Source organism: Micromys minutus, assembly GCF_963924665.1.
Source record: "Micromys minutus genome assembly, chromosome: 1".
NCBI lineage: Eukaryota > Metazoa > Chordata > Mammalia > Rodentia > Muridae > Micromys > Micromys minutus.
In genome coordinates, this window is record NC_137969.1 from 200,932,456 (window position 1) to 200,955,201 (window position 22,746).

At 37.6% G+C, this 22,746-nt stretch overlaps 1 protein-coding gene across 1 annotated transcript in view; it reads right to left on the bottom strand.

Annotated features, from left to right (window-relative positions):
- Positions 1 to 22,746, bottom strand: part of RALGAPA1 (Ral GTPase activating protein catalytic subunit alpha 1) — a 251,940-nt gene that overhangs the window by 153,611 nt on the left and 75,583 nt on the right. The window contains exons 17-19 of the mRNA XM_080934414.1: positions 19,926 to 20,066; positions 7,506 to 9,041; positions 5,670 to 5,791 (exon numbers count right to left, since the gene is read on the bottom strand). Coding sequence (XP_080790540.1) covers positions 5,670 to 5,791; positions 7,506 to 9,041; positions 19,926 to 20,066 — 1,799 coding nt within the window. The remainder of the gene's footprint in view (positions 1 to 5,669; positions 5,792 to 7,505; positions 9,042 to 19,925; positions 20,067 to 22,746) is intronic.

The following is a 22,746-nucleotide window of genomic DNA, read 5'->3' on the forward strand; positions in this document are numbered from 1 at the left end:
GTGGGCATCATTGCTGCCACAGCCGTGGCTGCCTCTGTAACTGCTTCTGCCCTGGCGTTGTCCGGCACAGTACAAGCCGCAGCCACCATTAATGAACTTTCCTCCACTGTAACTACAGCCATGGAGGCTGGGCATTTGGCTTATACCCAAATCCAAGGAGGACTACTGATAGTCAACCAGCGTATAGATCTGGTGCAAGAACAGATAGATGTACTGTGGCAGATTGCTCAACTGGGGTGTGAAAACCCGGACTGTGTGTGACCTCGGTCCAATATGAAAAATTTACTAAAGCTGCTAATCTTTCTAAGGCTTTGTCTCAGCACATTTTGCAGAACTGGTCGGTGGAGTTTGACCAGACCCTGAGAGAACTTCGCACGGCCATCCTGCAGATTAACTCCACACGCCTTGATTTATCGCTGACCGAAGGATTCGTCCCCTGGATTTCATCTGCGCTGTCCTACTTTAAGGAATGGGTGGGGGTGGGTTTGTTCGGGGTTTTGTTTAGCCTTGGACTTGTGTTTATTCTTTGGTTGCTTTGCAAATTTTACAATCAAACAAAAAGAGATAAGATGATGATGACTCAGGCGCTTGTCGCCCTAGAACAGGGAGCTTCGGCAGGCGTTTGGCTCGCGGCTCTGAAACAGTAGGCAGCCGGTCGCCGGCCTGATAGCTCTTGCACCCTCTGTGTCCTTAGACACACTGCACGAGGATGAGTGTCAGGCTTGAGCAGCCCAAGAGGGTTGTAGAGCAAAGGGCATCGCACAGAGAAGTCGCCCCCGCCTTCTCTGGGAGACAAGCCTTCTTGCAGAGGGTTGCCTGCCCCAGTGTCCCTCCCTCACAAAACGGCAGAGAGACTGGTCAGGGCCCTGTTAGGGTAACGTCAACAACCCTGACGGGGTGCTTGTACATAGTCTTGACCGCACGCAACTAATTGTGCGCCATGATCATTCGAGGAGAATGGCCTCTATCTCCACCCTCCGTTTTTTGGGTGTCCGGCTGGCCTTGTAATAAATAATAAAGGGGGAGATGTGGGGCGCCGCCCTACATGCCATTGCAAGATGGCGCTGGTTTCCGTTAAGGAACAACGGTAAATAACCAGAGCATGCCCGCCTAAAGCCTAGCCATGCCCCTAGACCCGGGTGCTCGCTTCTGACATCACATCACATGATTTGGCCCTAGCCCATCAGGAGGCGCCACGTCCGAGGCGAGACAAAACCCCTATATAAGGGGAGGGTTTGGTGCACTCAGGGTCTCCGCTTTGTATAGCTTTGGCTCTCCCTCTCAAGAGTTATTAAAGCTTGCTACAGAAGGATCCTGTGTGTGCCGCGTCGTTCTTGCGGGCGAGACGACTTGCGCGGGACAAACATTGATGCAAAAATACTCAACAAAATCCTTGCAAACCGAATCCAAGAACATATCAAAAAGATCATTCACCATGATCAAGTAGGCTTCGTCCCTGGGACGCAGGGATGGTCTAAGGAAATCCATTAACATAATCCACCACCTAAACAAAGTCAAAGAAAAAAATCACATGGACATCTCACTAGATGCTGAGAAAGCATTTGACAAAATTCAACACCCCTTCATATTAAAAGTCTTGGAAAGAACAGGAATCCAAAGCCCATACCTAAACATAATAAAAGCAATATACAGCAAACCAAAAGCCAACATCAAACTTAACGGTGAGAAACTTGAAGCAACCCCACTAAAATCAGCGACTGGACAAGGCTGCCCATTCTCCCCCTACCTATTCAACATAGTACTGGAAGTCCTGGCCCGAGCAATTAGACAGCAAAAGGAAATTAAATTCCACCAGAGAACTTCTACAGCTGATAAACAAGTTCAGCAAGATGGCTGGATATAAAAGTAACTCAAACAAATCAGTAGCCTTCCTCTACTCAAAGGATAAACATGCGGAGAAAGAAATTAGGGAAAAGATACCCTTCACAATAGTCACAAACAATATGAAATACCTTGGAGTGACTCTTACTAAGCAAGTGAAGGACCTGTATGACAAGAACTTCAAATCTCTAAAGAAGGAAATTGAGGAAGATCTCAGAAAATGGAAAGATCTCCCATGCTCATGGATTGGAAGGATCAACATTTTAAAAATGGCCATCTTACCAAAAGCAATCTACAGATTCAGTTCATTTCCCATCAAAATTCCAACCCAATTCTTCATAGAGTTCGAAAGAGCATGTGCAGTTTCATCTGGAAAAACAAAAGACCTAGAATAGCAAAATCCATCCTCAACAACAAGAAAACATCTGCGGAAATCATTGTCTGTGACCTCAAGCTATATTACAAGGCAATTGTCTTAAAAACTGCATGGTACTGGTACAGAGATAGGCACGTGGATCAATGGAATAGAATAGAAGATTCAGAAATGAGCCCTCACATATATGGTCACTTGATTTTTGACAAAGGAGCTGTAAACATCCAATGGAAAAAGGATAGCCTATTCAACAAATGGTGTTGGTCCAACTGGCACTCAGCATGCAGAAGGATGAAAATAGACCCTTTCTTATCTCCTTGTACAAAGCTCAAGTGCAAGTGGATCAAAGATCTCCACAGTAAACCAGATACACTGAAACTATTAGAAGAGAAAGTAGGGAAAACCTTAGAACACATAGGCACAGGAGAAAATTTCCTGAACTGTAAGGAGCTGCACTGTGCCACACCCCAAAGATGGCGCTGACCTCCACCCTCTGCCTTCCCAATGGCGAGTACTCCCTGTGATAAACAACTCCTTATTTGGACGCACTTGCCTGGCTCCTTAACTTCCGCGTGGTTACAACCTATCTGCATTGCCCACGTGGCAGCTTATGGTTTGCCAGTCTAGAGTATTTCGCCTGCTCCCTTCCCTCCCCCGGGAGCGGAGACCAAGGCAGAAACAGAAGCAGAAGCTTGTTCAAGGATCCTGAATAAACTGCTTGAAGAAGATCTTCCCCGGGTCGTGTCTTCCTTGCTGGTCGAGGTGGGGCACGACACTGAACAGAACACCAATGGCTCGTGCTCTAAGGCAAAATATTGACAAATGGGACTTAGTGAGATTGTTAAGTTTCTGTAAGGCTAAGGACACTGCCAAGAAAACAAAACAGCAGCCAACAGATTGGGAAAAGATCTTTACCAACTCCACATCTGATAGAGGCCTAATATCCAAGGTATACAAAGAACTTAAGAAGCTAGACACCAGAGAGTCAAACAACCCCATTAAAAATGGGGTACAGAGCTAAACAAAAAGTTCTCAATTGAGGAGTATGGAATGGTGAAGAAGCATCTAAGGAAGTGCTTGACATCATTAGCCATCAGGGAAATGCAAATCAAAACAACCCTGAGATTCCACCTCACATCAGTCAGAATGGCTAAGATCAAAAATTCAGATGACAGCAGATGCTGGCAAGGAACACTTCTCCACTGCTGGTGGGGTTGTAAACTGGTACAACCACTCTGGAAATCAGTCTGGCGGTTCCTCAGAAAATTGGACATAGTACTACCTGAAGACCCAGTTATTCCACTTCTGGGCATATACCCCAGAGAAGCTCCAACATACAACAAAGACACATGCACCACAATGTTCACAGCAGCCCTATTTATAATAGCCAGAAGCTGGAAAGAACCCAGATGTCCTTCAGTAGATGAATGGATACAAAAATTGTGGTATATTTACACAATGGAGTACTACTCAGCTATCAGAAACAATGGCTTCATGAAATTCTTAAGAAAATAGATGCATCTAGAGAATATCATCCTGAGTGAGGTAACCTCATCACAAAAGAACAGACATAATATGCAGTCACTGATAATTGGATACTAACCCCAGAAAGCTCTGAACACCCCAGAAACAACTTATAGACTATATGAAGTTCCAAGAAAAACAAAGGCCAAAAAAGAAAGAAAGAAAGAAAGAAAAACCATTATGCTTAATCTTTACACACCAAGAAAACTGACTATTTCCAGGTTGCATCCTATTTTAAATGTACTTTATGCTCATTGTAATTAGTAAGATTTTAAGGCATACTATTAAACCTTTAAAAAAAATCAAGTACTGACAAAAATGTATTCATATACTGTTATGCACAAATGCTTTTAAAATCTGTACATTTATCTTTGTTTTTTAAAATAAAGTTGTTCAATTAAAAAAAAAAACAAAAACAAAAACAAAAAAAAAACCCAAGAAGCTCAAGAAGTTGGAAGACCAAAGAAGTGATACTTCAGTCCTTCTTAAAAGGGGGAACAAAATATTTACAGTAGGAAATATAGCTTCTACTTTCGTCTTATGTTAACTATTTAAGGTAAAAGGCACATTTTAACACTGATTCCAGAGTTATAGGAATTGCTTAATATATCAAACTATGGGAGTTCGGGCAAGTGTCTTCCATTGTACTTTCCCATTGACAGTTAGAAAGTGGTACCAACCTAGGAAAGAGAGCATGGGAACTAGACTAGGAAGGTGGTGGCTCACCTGGGTATTTATCCCATATGCAGTCACCAAACCCAGTCACTACTGCTGACACCAAGAAGTGCTTGCTGACAGGAGCCTGATATGGATGTCTCCTGAGAGGCTCTGCCAGAGCCTTACCAATACAGATTAAGATGCTTGCAGCTAACCATCAGACTGAGCACGGAAACACCAATGGAGGAGTTAAGAGACAGGACTGAAGGAGCTGAAGGGGTTTGCAACCTCACAGGAAGAACAACAATATCAACTAACCAGACTCCCCGAGCTCACAGGGACTAAACCACCAACCAAAGAGTACACATTGGGGGACCCATGGTTCCAGCTGCATATGTTGCAGAGAACAGCATTGTCAGGCATCAATAGGAGGAAAAGTCCTTGGTTCTGGGAAGGCTCATCTCCCTAGTTTAGGAGAATGCCAAGGTGTTGAGGTGTGAGTGGGTGGGTGGGAGGGGGAGCATCCTCATAGAAGCAGGGGGATGGGGGATGATAGAGGGGGGAACCGGGAAAGGGGATAACATTTGAAATGTAAATATATAAACTATCCAATAATGTATTTGGCTTGAAACTTTTGATATTACTGTATCTCTTTAGTTAAAGCTGCAATTCTCAATGTTTTATATCTTTTAATAATAAAATAATTTAACATTCACACACACACACACACACACACACACACACACACACACACACACACACACACACTAGGTATTTGACCTAAGGACTTGTAGACAGGCAAGCGCTATATCACTGAGATATAGTCAGCTTGCTCTCTACTTTTTATAAGATTGGGTCAGACTAAGTTGTACAGGTTGACTTGAAATTACATTGCACTCCAGGCAGGCCTTGAACTAGCTATCCTTCTGTCTTGTCCCCATGAGCAGCTAGGTAGAAGTTTTTACCACTAAGTCCAGCTTTAAAAAGTTTCAAGAGCTAGCAAGATAGTTAGGGGTAAAGGTGCTTACTGTAAAGTCAGATGGACAGGGTAAAAGCAGAGAACTAACTCCCCTAATCTGACTTTCACAGGCTTGCTATGGCACACATGCACCTTCATATATATACATATAAAATAATGTTAAAATGTTTTAAGTACTTCACAAATAAGAGTTTCGGGAGAAAGTGAAGTTTTGAATAAAAATCTCCACATATACATTATACTCATCCTTTAGTTTTCTACTTTTGTCTCAAAACCAATAAATTGTGAGCTCACCGAGGCATTGCCACTTCGAAGTCGCTCTGCGATAAACTCATCCATCAGGTCAGGAACGTTAGCGCTGCTGCCAGCCTCGCTGGGAAGAGGAGGCAGTTTGGGGCTCGTATCCTCTTTATTTACTAGAAGCAAATAAAGAACTACATATAGTGGGCAACAACTCAACTCTATTTTCTAAATTTGAAACAAAAGGAATCTAAAATAAAGTACCTCTGCCATATCAATTATTTGCCAAACATGCATTAATGAATAATTTCCCTCCTTTCAGATTTAATTTTTAAGAATTAGTAAATTGTATTTACTTTATTTAACTAAGCGGTTGTTAGTCAATCTTCAGTATGACCTTAAACAGCAAGAAAGCTAGAGGTAAGCACTAGTTGAAGTCAGGTTAATGTTGCCTATAAAGAAACTGGTATATCTTTTTTCTACTCTACCCTGCTAGAGAGTCTTTAGAGTCACAATCTCCCTCTTTTCCCTGGAGGATAATTGCAAGGAATATATCCTTTCAATTAATGCAAATCTCAGTGAGACACAAACACACTTAAGTATGGATATAAATAAAAATCTCATGATTTGATATAATGGTTTTTAGAGTTAGTCTAAAATTTTACCTCAATGCTTAAGAAAAAAAGGTTCAATTTTCACAAGATTTAAGAACAAATAAGATCAAAATAGTTGTTTGATTTGCTTAACATTCCCACTGAAATATAGTTTTATAATAACAAGGTTACTTTCACTTGGTAAACTAACTCGTGGAAAATAGACATTTATGTCACTATCACACTGCTGAAAGTTCGTTTCTCTGTGGAATGAAAACTAGTGCTATTTATATTTATACTGAATCACCAAGAGTTTCAGACTATTAAATACCATTATCTTTATATTACTGGCCAGGCTTTGCTAAGCTGTAATAGACTGCCCTCAAGTGGCATTAATGGCTCAATGCAAGATGCATTATACAGCGTTGTTAATCATGCTAACAAAACCATGTTAAAACAAATGAAATCAAAACCTACCTTACTGCTGAAAGTTGTTTCTATATCAGTAAAATTCTTTTAGTTTTGGAACAAGATAAAATGGTTACTACAATCTTGCTTCCTTTTGCTAATCTGTACATTTAGGTTTCATTCTGAAATAATGAGTTAATCATGAAACCTTAATGCAGATTTAAAATATCACAATAAACTTTAAAATCTTTCAAAGATGCAACTTATACTCTATACATAAGAATGAAAAACTAAAATTCTACAGTATTTTTTCCAGAAATGCCTTAAATGGAAAGTAGCTAAATCATCTTTGAAATTAAGGAAAGAATTTCCTCTTCAATGGTAGTTAAGTATAATGTTGGTACTGGTTGAAGGAATTGGATTTCTGTTAAATTTGATGTCGAAGTAACTGTCTATCAGGAAAACCAACTAAGTTAGCAGTAAGAATACTCAAATTCAATTAGATAAAGATGATGTCCTTTTAGACATGAAGTGGTGGGGCAAGACAAAGTACAGCTAACTCCTCGGTGAACTTCAAGACTCATGGTACACACTCTGAAAAATACCTGACCTTTGAAAGGTCATTACATTACTCTTAACTTCTCCTTTCTAGTCTGTTGTTCAGCAGCAAAGAGGTTCAACTAAATGCCTCAAAAGGAAAATTAGTAATTTAAATAAATTTGTATGCTGGGAAAAATACAGCTGGGGAAAGGCGCATGCATAACCAAACAGAGAAAAAGCAGTGACCATCCCAAAGCTTTTTTGATTGCTTATAGCTTGCTTCAGTTGCATTAAAGCCAAACTGGTGCTGTCTTTCTCCTTTTGCGCTCTGCACACTGTTAGTGCTCACCTGCAGCTTTCCTTCCAAAATAGCCCATTACATGACTGTACAGATCCCTCAGTGGAGCCTCTGGTGGCACTCTGTTCTGCCTCTGTGGGGAAACATTTGCCTTCGGCTTCGAAAGAGCATGTACAACAGTTTTATAAACGCCACCCAGGGAGCCCTGCTGGAGTCCTGCCTCGTGACTTGATGACCTGAGAGCACTGCGACTACCTGGCTGGTTACTTGCCAATCCTTCTTTCTGTGATGTAGTTGTGGGAATCTCTGTGGATTCCTTTACTGCTTTGCTAACTGATGCTGCAGCAATCGTATCTAGAGGTCTGTACACACCAGGCTTTACAAGGTCTGTACCACTAATTGAGCTGGTCTGTGTGCTGCTGGTAGTGCTATTGCTATTACTGCTGAAGCCACTGAGCTTCCGTAGTCTCATCTTCCATGGCGCCTCTTTGTTTTCCAGAGGATTATAAAACTGGACAGACTCAGTAGATGGTCTAAAAGTAACATGAACACTATTTCGCTTCTTAGCGGCAATTTTCATGATTTTGGCCCTATGAGTTACTGTTTCAGACAAGCTTCTCTTAGTTGGAGAAAGCTTGCTAGTGTTTGAAACATGAGGCATTCTGCGGCTTACAGGTGTTTTTAATGCAGATTTCTTGGCATGCATTATGTATGGCGTGATTTTTTCATTAACCTGTACACTCTTAAACTTTTCAGCTAGTGTCACACCTATACAGGTATCTACTTCTGTAGCTGTTTGTCTATACAGATGTTTCTTTTTTTCTTTATCACATGGGCTATCTGAACTAGGATCCGATGACTGTTCATCAAGACTTAGTTGCTTAGCCTTCTCAGCAGTTTGTGATCTTGGATAGCTATCTGAATGGTTAGGTGCAAGAGTACTTGTGAAGACAGCTGAGCTTGGTTCTTTTTGAAATGGTGTATTTTCAGGAGTCCCAACAAAAGACATGAGATTTTCTGATTTTAGTTCCTGGCCTATGTATTCTAATTTATCTAAAGAACGCATTTCATCTCTAGTCACTTCAATAATTACTTCCTGAGAAGCTGAATCTTTGCCTAGCTCATTTTTACTATGATTTTCCTGGTTTTCCTTAAAGTATTCTTTCAGAGAAGAAAGAAGATCATCATCTCCTTCAAGGTCAATGTACTGGATTTGATCGAAAGCTGCATCTGCAAGTTCTACTGGACCTATTAAATGACAAAGATGGTCATATATGCTATCACCAACTTCCAGAGAAGACTCTCTACTATGAGTATCAGTGATGTAGCTTTCAGTGGATCTAGTTATTGACGAAGCCTCTGTGGAACTCTGCAAGCTTGGAGCATGACGGGATGAACTGTCAACGACAGGAACTGCACCTTTGGCTCGCTCAACAGTGAATGGTTCCAAGATGTCAGAAGTGCTGCTACTTCGAGGCAGTGGCTGTTCCTCATTCAAAGCACCAAAAACTTCATTACCAGTGTCTTCACTCTGTGAAAAATGTCTGACTCTGGTTGAGCGGGGAAGGATTTGAGCATCATCAATATCTGTAAAAAACAAAAATTATACAGAGTGGAAACTATATAAATACAAAAAAAAGTTTCACCCACAGCCTAAACATATGCTTTCGAATAAAAAAAATCTGAATGTTTTTGCAAGTTCAACTAAAGAAAACCAATTAAAAATATATAACTGACTTTAAAAAAAATGATGGACCCAAGGCATGTGGTGTCAATGAATTAGAAAATGACCAAAATACATTTAAGATGTTAACATGCATACAAACAGTGAGGTGATGAAACATTTGGAAGTGCAGTTTAAGATAGAGCTGTGCCAATAAATCAAGCAATTAAAACTTGCTAGTTTTTCCTATCCAAATAGGTTATAAACAGGGAAGAAAAAAATATATCTTAACACATGAAGCTAATCTAGGTATTCCATTGCAGATATCTTAGAAATTCTCCTCTCCTAGGCAGGAACAAGGCATCACCTCAATCGTTGCTATTTATTGGGCTGATCACACATTAGAATGAAAATCTCCCCTCCTCTCTCTTCCTTAAAATGCTCATCCGGACACAGTACATTCTCTTCTGTTTTACTTTATTTACTATAATGTTGTTTTAAGACTTATTTTATTTATATGAGTACAGTGCCTTCAGACACACCAGAAGAAGACATTATCCATTACAAATGGTTGTGAGCCACCACGTGGTTGCTGGGAATTGAACTCAGGACCTCTGGAAGACCTAAGTGCAAAGCCATTTCTCCAGCCCTTTACTAAAAATATTATATTTTATTTTTTACCATCAAGTATAATCAGTAAAATAAAGTAAAATCAGTATGCCATAAAAATATTTTTGGTTTTGGTAAAAAAATATTTAAATCTTGTAGGTACATAGAGAATTCTTATGTACCTACAAGGGGCCTTTCTCATAAACAGCCACTGTCCTAACTACTTTTATGTCAACTTGACAAAAGCTAGAGTCACTTGGGAAGAGGGAACCTTAACTGAAAATATGCCCTCAACAGGCTGGCCAGTGAGCAAGCCTGTTGGTGAATTTTTCTGATTAATGGCTGATGTGAGAGGGTCCAGCTCAGCGTTGGCTGCTGAGCAGGTGGTTCTGGGTGCCCGAAGAAGGCAGGCTGAGCATACCAAGGGGAACAAGCTACTAAGTGTCATTACTCCATGGCCTATGCAAAGTTCCTGTCTTTAGTTCATTGTCCCAATTTCTCTGGATGCTGGACTAAAAACTGTAAACTGAAATTACCCATTTCTTCCACAAGCTGCCTTAGGTCACAGTGTTTTATCGCAGCAATAGAAACCCTAACTAAGACAGCCACCAGATTCTAGAAACTATGACTTCTTACATGTCTATTTTAAGAACTATGGATTCTGAAGTCAAGATAGAGATTTAGAGATTACCTAATTTAATTCTCTTACAGATGAGAAAGTTGAAACCCAGAGGAACTAAGTTTATTTTTCAAGTTTCAGAAGAAGTTTACAAAGTGCTAAGTATACACTATCTCAAAATTATTTATGAAGCCATAAATAATGAAATAAATACTGCTTATGTATATGTATATATGTATATATATTGTATGCATATATATGTATACATACCTATAAATACATAAATCTCAAACTGTAACTGTGGAGGTTAACACAATACCAATAAACTCTTTATAAGTCTTTAGGAAGGAAAAATACTGTATCTATCAATAAAATAAACGTAGAAAGAATTTTATAAGATTATCATTGCTAAATACTAAACTTGTAATGCAAATGCTAGAAGTCACAGAACTAAGCGTGGCATGGTGGGTGGCCCAAGGATGTAAAATCTTCAGCACATGGGAGGGATGAGGATCTGAGTTCAAAGCTAGCCTATGCTGCAAAAGTGAGACGCTGTCACAAAAAACAAAACAGAACAATCACCGTAACTAAATGTTCAGATAGGAGAAAAGCTATCGATTATCCCAGAACACAATTTACTTTAGATTTTTAATCCCCTAGAAGGTGAGGGAAGCTTCCTTGTTTAAAAAACGTAAATTGTTATTCAATTCCAGAATTCATAACAAAGCTAAAATGGTGGTCATTCTGCTATCTTAAATAAACAAGAAAAGAAAATCTTAACCACTGAATCAACATTTCATGGAAGCCTACAATGTTATACAAGTCTTAATTTTCTAGATTTCCTTGTTAATGTTTTGCATTAAAGCACTGCAAATTATTTTCTGTATTAAAAGATACATTTTCTGGATGTTTCAAAGAAAGATATTGTGCTAGTTTGGAAGGTAAACTGTGCACTAGAGTATTACTGTTAGCTTGTAGCATATAAAGAAAAAAACCCTTCCAAAAATTTAGGTTTCTTGAAGATTTGAATGCTATTCTTACAATTATTCCCATGGCTTTTAAAGAACTTTATTATACAGAATGTATTTAATACCGTCGAAGGAAAGCATCAATTACATAAAAATGCTGCTCACTGGGAATGGTAGGTAACTAAATGCTGAGAAGCATCCAACGTTGCTCCTCTAAAGGATCCCAATCTGGGTCCAGTACACAGGCTGGGCAGCCCACTGCAGCCCACAGCCAACAGGAGCTATGTGTAGCTCTACCTCCAGGAGATCTGATTCCTTCTTCAGGCTTCTTTGAACAAGACCACACACAAATGCACACAAGTACACAAAAGTTAAAAAACAAAACAAACTGCTGTTTACTGGTAAAAATAATTCCTCAAGAACAAGACCTCTTAAATTAGAATACTAAGATTCAGCTTAATTTTTAAAAAGTTAAATCTCCAAATTCTCTTTTAACAAAGTTAAATTATATTTTCGTCAAGCACAAACAGTAGCACTTTATGGCCCTTAAATTTCAAAATGATTGATGTAAATTTATACTGAAATCAATGTCATTATGAAACTCAAGATTTTTTCTTGATAATTACTAGATAGTTTTATAATTTTACCTATTTTGGCAACAATATCAATGTACCTTCATGGAAAGATGTTCTCTGTAGATGCAGTACATCTATTTTAGCAAAATCCCTGTATCTTATTATAAAAGATGAGATGTCTCAGTGGTCAAAGTAGTCTTACATTATAGAATCATATTAAGACATTTTTGATTTTTTAAGACTCTAATAGTCACATATACATATTTTATGTCTATGTGTGTTCATGCTCATGTATGCGTGTTCACATTTGTGAGTGCCAGTATGTGTATATGTTTGTTTAGATTTATAGTAGACGACAGTGTTTTGTTTACAAGCTTCTTCTATTTTATTCTTTCCTTTTCTAAAACAGGTTATCACTTTTTAACCCAAGTTGGCATAGCACTCGCTACATTGCCCAAATGGTCATCAAACTCCCAAATTTGAGATGATCTTTCTGACTCATCTCCTACCGGTTAGGATTAGATGCATAAGCTACCATGTACACATCTACCAACTGCCCTTTTAAATTATCATCAAATTTTACTTTGAAATTATTAAGATAAATTAAGTAGGAGATTTTGCAGGCCAAGACTTAGGCATAAGATGCCCATAGTCTCAGTGTTCTGTAAGTAGATGCCTCAAGATGATGAAAAGGTGTACGGAGCTATTAAAGATGGGTATACTATTACACAGTGATGACAGAAAAAGGAAGGCTTTTTTTTTCATTGCTAAAGGGAGACATACTTGTTTAATAGGAAATTTTTCATTATTATTTGGCAAAGTTTAAACAAAGAGGAGAGAGAAAGACCATCTTTCTTCTGACAGAAAACATAATTACAAATAATAATCTGTGTCTATTGTTAAAAGATTTTATATCCCTTTTTTCATAAAAGTATTATTTTGGCAACAACAAACTTGATTAAGTAATTACTTCACAAACAAGCACTGCTAGTCACAGTGGCGCACATCTTCAGTAACTGGGAGATGGAGGCACAGGAAACCATGAAAAACATTTGCTTTTCTTTATTTAGTTCTCATTTGTTCTTTCGTGGGGTTGTAGAGTTATTTAGTTAGGGTTTCTTTTTTTTTTTTTTTTAAACAGACCTTGGCATGTAGCTCAAGTTAGCCTCATACAATTTCCTTCCTCAACTTCTTAAATGTTTCGATTATGAACATGTGACCAGTATGCCCAGTTTACGCAGTCTACTTTTTCTTTCTTATTAGTCATTTTATTTGTTTACATTTTAATCGTTATCCCTCTTCCTGGTCTCCCTTAAATGAACCCTCCACCCTCTTTGTTTCTAAAAGGGTGCTCCCTCACCCAACCAAACCCTGACCCCCATCATTCTCCTTCTCTGAAGCATCAAGTCTCTACAGGACCAAGCACATTCCCTCCCACTGATGCCAGATAAGGCAATCCTCTTAGTTACTGGGCAGGCAGTGCCTCGAATACTTATAATGCTAGAGGTGCTACATATATAGCAGGAGCCATGGACTGGCCCGTGTAGTCTTTGGTTGGTGGTTTAGTTAGTCCATAGGAGCTCTGAGGGGCTCCACTTAATTGATATTATTGTTCCTGCTATGGGGTTGCCGTCCCCTTCAACTCCTTCAGCCCTTCCCCTAACCTCTTCCACTAGGGTCCCCCAGCTCAGTCCAATGGTTGGCTGTGAGTATCTCCATCTGTCTTAGTCAGGTGCTGGCAAAACCTCTCAGAGGACAGCACATGCAAGGTGTCTGCAGATGGAATGGATCACATGGTAGGGCAGTCTCTAGATGGCCTTTCCTTCAGCCTCTGCTCCATTTCTATCCCTGCATTTCCTTTAGACAGGCACAATTGTAGATTAAACATTTTTAGATGGGAGGGTGGCCCCATCTAAGCCCATCTAGGGTTAGGAAAGACCTTTTTCCAATCTGTAGGTTGCTGATTTGTCCTATTCGTCTTTTACCTTACAGAAGCTTTTCAGTTTCATGAGGTCCCCTCTGTCAATTGTTATCTTAGAGCTTGAGCCATTGGTGTTCTATTCAAAAATTTTCCCCTGTCAATGTGTTCAAGGCTCTTTCTACTTTCTCTTCTATTAGATCTAGCATGTCTGGTTTTATATGGGGGGGGGGGGTCTTTGATCCACTTGGACTTGAACTTTGTACAAGGAGATACAAATGTATAAATTTGCATTCTTCTACATGAAGACTATGAGTTAGACCAACACCATTAGTTGAAAATGCTTTACCACTGGATGGTTTTGGCTTCTTTGTCAAAGATGAAGTGACCATAGGTTGTGTTAATTTCTGGGCCTTCAATTCTATTCCACTGATCTACTTGCCTGTCTCTGTACCAATACCACAATACCATGCAGTTTTTATCACAATTGCTCTGTAGTATAGCTTGAGTTCATAGATGGTGATTCCCCAAGAAGTTGTTATTCGAAATATATTTGAAACTTGCTCTATCTCTTTAAAGAATTGAGTTGGAATTTTGATGGGGACTGCATTGAATCTGTAGATTGCTTTCGGCAAGACAACCATTTTTACTATATTAATTCTACCGATGAGCCTGGGAGATCTTTCCATCTTCTGAGGCCTTCGATTTCTTTCCTTAGAGATTTAAAAGTTCTGGTCATACAAATCTTTCACTTGCTTGGGAGTTACACCAAGATACTTTATAGTATTTGTGACTATTATGAAAGGTGTTGCTTTCTTAATTTCTTTCTCCACCCATTTATCTTTTGTGTAGAGGAAGGCTACTAATTTGCTAAGAGTTAATTTTATATCAAGCACTTTGCTGAAGTTGTTTATCAGGTGTAGGTATAAGTTCTCTGTTAGAATTTTTGGGGTCGCTTGTATATACTATTATATCTGCAAATAGTTATGCCTTGACTTCTTCCTTTCCAATTTGTATCCCCTTGATCTCCTTTTGTTGCCTAATTGCTCTGGCTACAACTTTGAGTACTATTATTGAATAAATAGGGAAAGAGTGGGCAGCCTTGTCTTGTTCCTGATTTTAGTGGGATTGCTTCAAGTTCCTCTTGATTTAATTTGATGATGACTGTTGGTTTGCTATATATTGCTTTTATTATGTTTAGGTATGTGCCTTGAATTCCTGATCTTTCCAAGACTTTTAACATGAAGGGGTGTTATATTTTATTGAAGGCTTTTTCAGCATCTAATGAGATAATCACATGTAATTTTGTTTATATAGTGGATTTGAGTTTGTTTATATGTTGATTATATTGATGGATTCCTGTATATTGAACCATTCCTATGTCCCTGAGATGAAGCCTACTTAATCATGTTAGATGATTGTCTTGATGTGCTCTTGGATTCAGTTTGCAAGGATTTTATTGGATATATTTGTATCGATAGTCAAAAGAGAAATTGGTCTGAAGTTCTCTTTCTTTGTTGGAGTCTTTGTGTGGCTTAGGTATCAGTGGAGCAGCAGCTTCATAGAATGAATAATTTCCTCTGAATTATTATGTTTAAAGACATTTTTTAATACCTGCCAATCTTCTACCCCCACCTCAGTTTGACTGGTGCTAGAATTATGAACCTGCATTACTACTGCTGCCTTAGTTATGACTTGACTGTCTTATCAATTTTTTTAATACATCAAACTACTTTAAAATAAAATTTACTCAAACTTTAGTAGAAACAAAAATAATTACCCAGGTGGATCAGTTGAAGATTCAAGCCATGATTTCCACTTACTAGCTTGGCACTAATTTCATATAACTCTACTATGTAACCATCTCTTCTCTCTCCTCCACCCACTTCCATGCCTCCAATCTGCTTCCATGAGTCACAAATGCAAAGTCAAATCATAACTCAGATTCCTACAAATATAAACTTACAAAATCATCTGATTTCACAGTGCAATGGTTTTTTAGTTTAAAGGTTAATTCAATGTCTTCTAGATGTGCTCTACGAACCTTAATTCTATTATACATTAAACTGTCAAAATGTTAGACAAAGTGTTTATGGTGAAATAAACATGAAAAATATTGGATTATAAAGTTTTTATTGTTAAGAGACTTCTAGAGTCCTTCAATAGGTCAGCAAATACTATGAGTCTTTATTTCCTTTTCATATCTTATTATATCTTAAAAAGTATTCTAAACCTTAAATGCATCAGCTTGCAAATGGGGACTTCATCTTAAGTTAATTTTCATGGAAATAAGGATTTGCTTGCCTCTTATATGAATTCTAACAGAAAAATAATTTCAAATTTAAAGTAAATTTAATTATGCTTTGATAATGTGTATGGGCATTTGCATAAACCATTGGTGGCAAAGTTATCTTAACTTATGAACAAATTGGTTTTAGAGAATTATGTGTTTTTTAAATGCACTTTCTGACACAATCCACACTATCTAAATGACATTGGGCACAGGGAGTTCATATCTGTAATCCTAATGCCTTATAGAAGGCATTTTATCTCAAATGAGGAAAATGAAGGTTAAAAACTATATAGCACTTGAGAAATTTTTTACGTATTATCTATAAATAGTAAAAAGATCTTTAAAAAAGATAATCTTAATGACTTATTTATAACAAAGCAAACACGGTGACACAGACAAGCTTAAGACAATACTTGGAAATTTTTGAAAGAGACAACCTAGCCTGGGCCTATTACCTGGCAGACAGAGAGGAGGATCAAGGTCATTCCTCATTGGATACTTAGTTCAAGACCAGCCTGGGCTACATGACACTGTCTGAAATAACAGGGTGGGAGTGAACAGCAATGAGGACTACTTCATTTATCCTTTAGCGTTTACACAGACTGCACTGCTGCTTCTGGTGCCGTTTGTGTGTTCCTTCAGTGTGGCCTGGGGCTCTTTTGTGGAACAGCAGCACTTATGGCCAGTGAGAAGCCCAACCCAATGAAGCAGTCCAGACTGAAAATAAAGACCATCCTAATTTGAAAGTGGCAGCAAATGGTGCGATTTAAGAAGCAAACACCTCTTAGTGAGCCAATGAGAGCCAACTGCGACTGGCAGGGTTTGGTGATCAAGTGGAACAACTTGTGGTTTGATGGAACACCAATCATTGAAATGGACACACGTGCAAAGGTGAAAGTAGAAGGAAAAGCTATGATTGGTGTGTTCTAGCAGCAGAAGGTGTCTACAGACAGGGTCCTGCTACATTACTCACCAGCCGTGTTACAGACCAAGAATATATTCTCTCTCTTTTTAAATTGGATATTCTCTGTATTTACATTTAAAATGTTATCCCCTTCCCCTAATCCTCTCCCCCTCCCATTGCCTCCATGAAGGTGCTCAGTCTCCTAACCACCCTCTCCCACCTCAGCATCTTGGCATGCAGGAATACATTCTCAATTAGAAAGCAGAAATGTGGTCCCAACACATTCCGCCTACTACAGTACAGATTTCTTAGTTCTTTCACTTCCCCATCCCATTTCTTTACTGTACAAAAATAACTGGTGTGAATACTAGAAATGTCTCCCTTCAAGCCAAGCATCTTCTTATTTAAATAAAATTCAGCTAGAGAAAGGACTAAAGGAGCTGAAGGAATTTGCAACCCCATCAGAAAGAAGAACAACAATATTAACCAACCTGACTCCCCAGGGCTCCCAGGGACTAAACCACCAACCAAAGAGTACACATGGAGAGACCCATGGCTCCAGCCACATTTGTAGCAGAGGATGGCCTACAGCAGTGGGGGGAGAGGACCTTGGTTCTATGAAGGCTCATTTTCCCAGTGTAGGAGAATGTCAGGGCAGGGAGGTGGGAGAGGGTGGGTGGGGGAGCACCCTCAAAGAAGCAAGGGGAGGGGGCATGGGATAGGGGGTTTTTGTAGGGGAAACGGGTAAAGGGGATAATGTTTAAAATATAAATAAAGAAAATATTTAATGACAGAAAAAATTCTTAAATTTTTTAATTAGGACTAAGATAATTTGTCAATTTTTTCAAGATTTAGACAGAAAAATTTAGAAGTCACAAAAGTTCTAAAACCAAAAAGAATCTTTCTGACAGGTTTTAAAACAAGAGACTTATCTGATTCAACCCAAAATTTAAGAATTAATGGCCAAATTCTTTTCAATTTTTCAAAATAAGTAAAAAAAAAAGTTTGTATTATCTGTGTTAAGTATATATGCTTTTAAAAGACTGAATCAAAAGAATTTATTTGGTTATAATAGCCTAATTTTTCAATTGTTCCTAACTCAATTATCAGTCAAATATTGCTTTGTTTGCCAATTCCAGTAAATAAAGTATAGTTAGACATATGCAGACAAAATCAGTGCTGTTTGCCTAGGAGGTATCGTTTTTGAATGGAGCAATAAAAATACAAAATATTTATAGTTAAGGATAAAAATATTTATTCATTCATTTATTTAGAATAAAGGGCCATATTTAAGAAAATCATGTACCATTTTTTTCTCATCTATTAAAGTGTGATTATTCCGTCTATAAATCATCTAATTGTCCTACAGTTTTGCACTGGTAGCTTTGAAATTTACTCATTTATTATTCATCAAATACTTAAGGATCAGATAGATATGGTGGCACATGCCTTTAATCCCAGCATTCCCCAGGGCAAAAAGAGGTGATCTCTGAATTAGAGGCCAGCCTGATCTACAGAGTGAGTAAACCCTGCCTCAAAAACAAAGCAAAACAAATCAAAACAAAACAAAAACAAATCAAGATTAAACAAACAAACAAAAATCTTACAGATCAGCCCAGGTTTGGATTAAAGCCAGATTTTCTATGTTACTTTGGTCATTTAACTGCAAAATCAAATCCAATTTAATTATAAACTAATTTTACTTTATAATATTATGGTTTCAAAGTAATGCTTGATTGATTATCTCCCAAATATAATATGAGGGTGGGCATAATGGCTTGCCTGCTCTCCCAGTACTTTGGAGGGTGAGGTGAGAGGTTCACTGTGAATTTCAGGCCAGTCTAAACTATGTAGTGTTAGATTGCCTGAGCTATAAAGTAAGACCCTGACTCAAACCAAGAACAGTATTGGAACACTATCCAGAAGTAATTCTTACTCATTCACCCAGAAAATGCACATATCCAATAACTCAATAACTTAGTTGTCACATTTTAAAAAACAGAAGTATGTTTTGTCAGTTATAATTCTTAAAAGACTATCAAACATAAAATATATTTAAATATATGTTTATACCTACATATAAGTAATTCTCAATTATTGTTACCCTGCATAAAGACAAGATACTGCATAATGTTATAGATACAAATATAAGACAAAATTACTGAAAGGCACTACTAACTGGTTGATGGAGTAAAAAAAACGAATGAGTGATTACTGGCATGGAGTGGCTAGGGAAATTTTAGGGCAATGGAAATGCTCTATATTTTATTTGGGTGATATTGTATGTATAATTCTTAAAACTCACTACACAGGGCCTATGCGAGCAATCTTGTACTGGATCTAATAAGTAGCCAAATTGAGCAGGTTCTTAAGTTCTTTGGGAATTGGGGCTACAAGAAATGACTTTAAACGAAGTTCATCCTTTGAATTCTACACTGTGTTTTTTCTAACATAAATCCCAAAGTAATTGTTAGGTTATATGGTTTCTCTAATGACTATATACCCTTACTTAGTTCCATAAATATAGAAGATGGGGGAGAAAATAGTATTTAAAATGGATCATATAGTTAATCAAAACAGTAAAACATTAAGAGTCAACATGTCTCTTGTGAGAATTTATGATACAAATATTCACTAGTATATTTTTAATCACCTGAAATAAAAAAAACATCAAACATAACAACTTGGTCATTTACAATAAAAAATATGAGACATTGGCACAGCACTAAACTTAGCACTTCCAGAATGAAACAGCATAAGAGTTCAAATAACTCAAACTGTTGATTTCTCAATTATTTTCCAGTTTCCCACCCTCCTCCCAAAAGAAATTAACTTTGAAGAGTTTATTTGATTTAGCAATTTTGAAAGCAGAGGATTAAAAAGTGAAAAAGGCGGTGCAGAAATTAGCAGAGGTGGCACTACCTGAAAGCTCATCAGAAAGGGGAGTGAGAACAATGTCAGGCAAGAAGGGTTTGGAAGTATGGATCAGAACAGGAGCACTTTTAGCACTGCGAATATAGGCCGATGGCAGAGCACATTCACCAATGGATCGGCTTCTCATGGCTTCAAAAGGAAAAGAAAGAAGTGGGGAAGGAAAAAAGAAGAGTGACTATAATGAAAGGCTGTGTCACAGAAAAAGCAGCAACAGAGAAAACTAAAAGACTCAAAGGAAGGAAACTTTAAATTAAAACATTTCAGCACAGCAAATACTGGCAAGCTGTAAGAAAAGAACACAACACACGTTTTGAATGTAATTCTTTTGGTGTAAAGCAGGAAAATGCCTATTATTAGCAATTACAATGGAACAGCATTAAAAAAAAACCAGCAGACACTTTAGCACATTTTCAAAACAAAACAAAACAAAACAAGAAATGAGAAATTTATTGAGTGGAAACCTTGAGAAATACTCAATATCATTAGTCCAAAGCAATTCTGGTTTCATATTTGGTCATTTTTCTGAGCAATTCTTCTTAAGGAAGCTGAATTTGATCAATAAATTTCTATTTTCACAGTTTTATCCAAATAAGACTTCCTAATTACTAACAGGTCCTTTATGAGACCACGTTGTCATCATTTACTCTTATGTTCAGTAGTTGTTGCAGGAGAGAAAATACTTAAAAACAAGTATCTCACATTTATACAAAAGTACAGTAGAGCAATTTTAAAGTTCTCCTTAGAAACATTTATAGAAAACAGAATTTACAACTAACAAGCATTAAGAATCATTTGGTGAGTCAGGCATGGTCACACCTGTAATCTCAGCACTACGATGATCAAAGCAGGAGAATTACAAGTTCAAAGTCATTTTCAACTACACAGTGAGTTCTAAGCCAGCCTGGTCTACATGGACATCCTGTCTTTAAAAACAAAAACAAGTATATACCAGTAACAACAACAAACTCAAAATTAAGTTTTTAAGAAAAATATATAATCAAAGTTCATTAAAATCATAAATATACATAAGTTTCAAAGTATCTTTTTAAATACAAAAATTGTGGGCTTCTTTCCAAAACTTGTATATTCTGTTATAGTTTATAATTTCATAAAAGAGTGACTAAATCACAAAAATAGAAATTTTCGTAGTTTATGTACTAAGAGTGACTTAAACTTCCTAATAATTTTACTTTCAGTTTAGAGAATACTGATAAAATAAATTTATAGGCACTGCTATGTAAGAACACAAGGCTTAAACTATATTGCATACTACTATGTAAATAATAGAGGCAAAAGAAGACAGACAGACAGACAGACCAACTTCTTGGCTTCAGGGCTTTTACACTTTCCTGTAACCTGAATGTATTTTCTATAGATCTTACTTACTCAAATGTATGTTCTTAAACCATATGATAAAGAAGCCCGTTTTGTTTTAACTCTTATTCTTCACTTCTCCTATTCACTAATCCTTTATCTTGCCTTAATTTTTGTAATATTTACTGTTACCACCTGTTGATGTTTATCAAATCTGTAAGCTCAACATTAAAACTGTGTCAGTGATCATTTTTAAAATTTGATTTGCTCTATCACTTCCCAACCTTTTAACTAAGATCAAGTGCCCATTCTTAACTACAACTTTAATGTTTAAAGCAGTGCTTCGGTACTAAATATTTAATTTTTCCATTCAAATATGTAAAATTAACTGTGGCTAGTCCACATTTAATTAAGCACAGAAAACAGGCAATGTACTCTAGGCCTCTATGTGTATAAAGGGTCTTCAGAGAATGTGTAAAAATTTTAAAAATTAAGAACTTAACCAGTCATGGTAGTTCACATTAGTAATCCTAGCACTCAAGAAGCTACGACAAAATTCAAGGTCAAGGTCAGTGAGTTTCAAGACAGCACAGGATTTACTATCTCAGAGAGCAAGACACAAGCAAACAAGAAAGATCTAACAATATTTTAACTTGAATTTTCAACGAATTTCCCAACTTTACACATGTATCTCCTCTTAGCAAAACTTTTAATGCTTTAGTTTTTGTTTGGTGGACATGAAACCTGAAATGATACTAAGCAACTCTGTTTCAGGCGGGAGAAGTATTACCACTGCCACTAAACAAAGGAAACACTGAAAACCTAGAGAAGGGAGACAGTGAGAAGCCCAAGCATCACCACCTGAGGACCTACCTGGTGCAAACAGAGAACCAACTCAAGCAAGTTGTCTGAGACCTCTATATGTATAAGGTGGGAACACACACACACCATAATTAAAAAATTAAAGCCTAGAAAGTTTTAGTAAATTGTGTAAGGTTACCTACACATTTTGTGAAAAGAGTAAAAAGCCCTCCTTATATTTCTTCCCAGTACTATACTCTCTACTATAGTTCAGCTAAATGACATGGCTCTGAGAGGAAAATAGGACAGTTTTATGTTGTGTTGCCTTAAGCCCACAAGTGCCTTCCACTGTTCCCACACCCTATCAATTTCTCCTTGACCTCAGCTGCCTGTCAGTAGAGGATATGAATTAATTTCCTGTTGTCCTATTGGAAGCTCCTAGGGCCAACAAGACCATTTAATTGTAATACTGAAAGTTTGCTACCATCTCCATTTTTGTGAATATATTTACTTAATAAAACATATGCCAGCTCATGCTTGAGTTCTACAATTGAATTCTATAAAATGACAATTTGGAAACAAATCTATAATAAACTACATAAACACAAGAGTGCATATGCTAAAGGCACAAAGGCCTATAAGCATGCGACTGGGCTATAAGGATTACTGAGAGAGGGAAGGAAGTTTTCTATAG